This window comes from Bison bison, unplaced genomic scaffold (assembly GCF_000754665.1).
Source record: "Bison bison bison isolate TAMUID 2011002044 unplaced genomic scaffold, Bison_UMD1.0 scf7180017864225, whole genome shotgun sequence".
Classification (NCBI taxonomy): domain Eukaryota; kingdom Metazoa; phylum Chordata; class Mammalia; order Artiodactyla; family Bovidae; genus Bison; species Bison bison.
This window is the reverse complement of record NW_011494797.1, coordinates 754,686-755,800: the sequence shown is the minus strand read 5'-3', so window position 1 is coordinate 755,800 and position 1,115 is coordinate 754,686. Positions and strand designations below refer to the sequence as shown.

General features: G+C 68.6%; 1 protein-coding gene across 1 annotated transcript in view; it reads right to left on the bottom strand.

The window, feature by feature from the left end:
• SOX21 (SRY (sex determining region Y)-box 21) overlaps nt 1-135 on the bottom strand; it is an 806-nt gene extending 671 nt beyond the window's left edge. Inside the window, 1 exon segment of the mRNA XM_010845869.1 lies at nt 9-135. Coding sequence (XP_010844171.1) covers nt 9-135 — 127 coding nt within the window.
• Nucleotides 136-1,115: the final 980 nt, after the last annotated feature.

The window sequence follows — 1,115 nt, the reverse complement described above, 5'->3', positions numbered from 1 at the left end:
CTCGGCGCCCAAGCGCTTGCTGATCTCCGAGTTGTGCATCTTGGGGTTCTCCTGAGCCATCTTGCGCCGCTGAGCCCGCGACCACACCATGAAGGCGTTCATGGGCCGCTTGACGTGGTCCACCGGCTTGGACATGCTGTCGCCCTGCCGCGGCTGCAGCCCGCCGCCGCCGCCCGGGCCGTCGCTCTCGGCCCGGAGGAAATCAATGTTGGCTGTTGGCGGGGACCCCTTCGGCCCGCTGTGCCCCACTTTTCACCCCGGCGTCGCTCCCGCCGGGAGGAGGGGGCCGGGGGACCAGCCCCGGGCCGCGTCGCGCCTCCTGGATGTCCTGCTGTCTTCGGCCGGCCAGGCGCTCGTGGGTGGGGGTGGGAAACAAAATCCTCCCCGGGGCACGAGAACTTCTCGGCGGTGTTCCCACCCCCACTGTGGCAGTTTGCCCTTTGCTTTCTTTGTGTCCTTCCTGTCCGGTGGTGTCCGCTCGCGAACTCCCCGCAGGTGGCCGCCACCCAGCAGCGCGGTCCCCCTCCTCGGTCTTTCCCCTGTTAAATGCACAGCAGCCCCGAAAGTTGCGTCGCGGAGGCGCCACCAAGTTGAGCGGAGGAGTCAGCCGCCGCGTGCTGCCAAGTGCCAAAGGGGGCTCTCGGCGGCTGGAGTGTTTGGGTTCTCCTCGGTGACTTTCTCATTTGACAGTGGCAGATGGGGGTGGGGGAGGAGAGGGGCGGCCGGGAGGAGGAAGAGGAGGGGGGTCCGGGCCCACCGAGGGAACGCAGAGCGCCGCAATGGATATAAATACAAATACCGCAGCACCGGCCGGTCTTCCTCGCTCGCAGCAGGCGGGGTGCTGATGGGAACCCCCCTGGTGGGCTGGGGTTTAGGGCGGGGTGGGGGACCTTCCCGCCCCCCAGCACCTGCCTCTTGGGTCTTCCTCTCCGGCTGCGGGTCGGGGCAGGAGGTTGGCTGAGGATTCAGAAAGCCTGGGATCGATCGCCGGGCCTCAAAGGAAATCCTCCCGGCTCGCCGGGGCGGCGCGTCTCGCTGTCCATCGGGCCATGCCGGCTCGGCTCTCTCCAAGCCCCTCCTGGCGCGTCGGCCGACTCGGGCACCCGGAGCGCGCC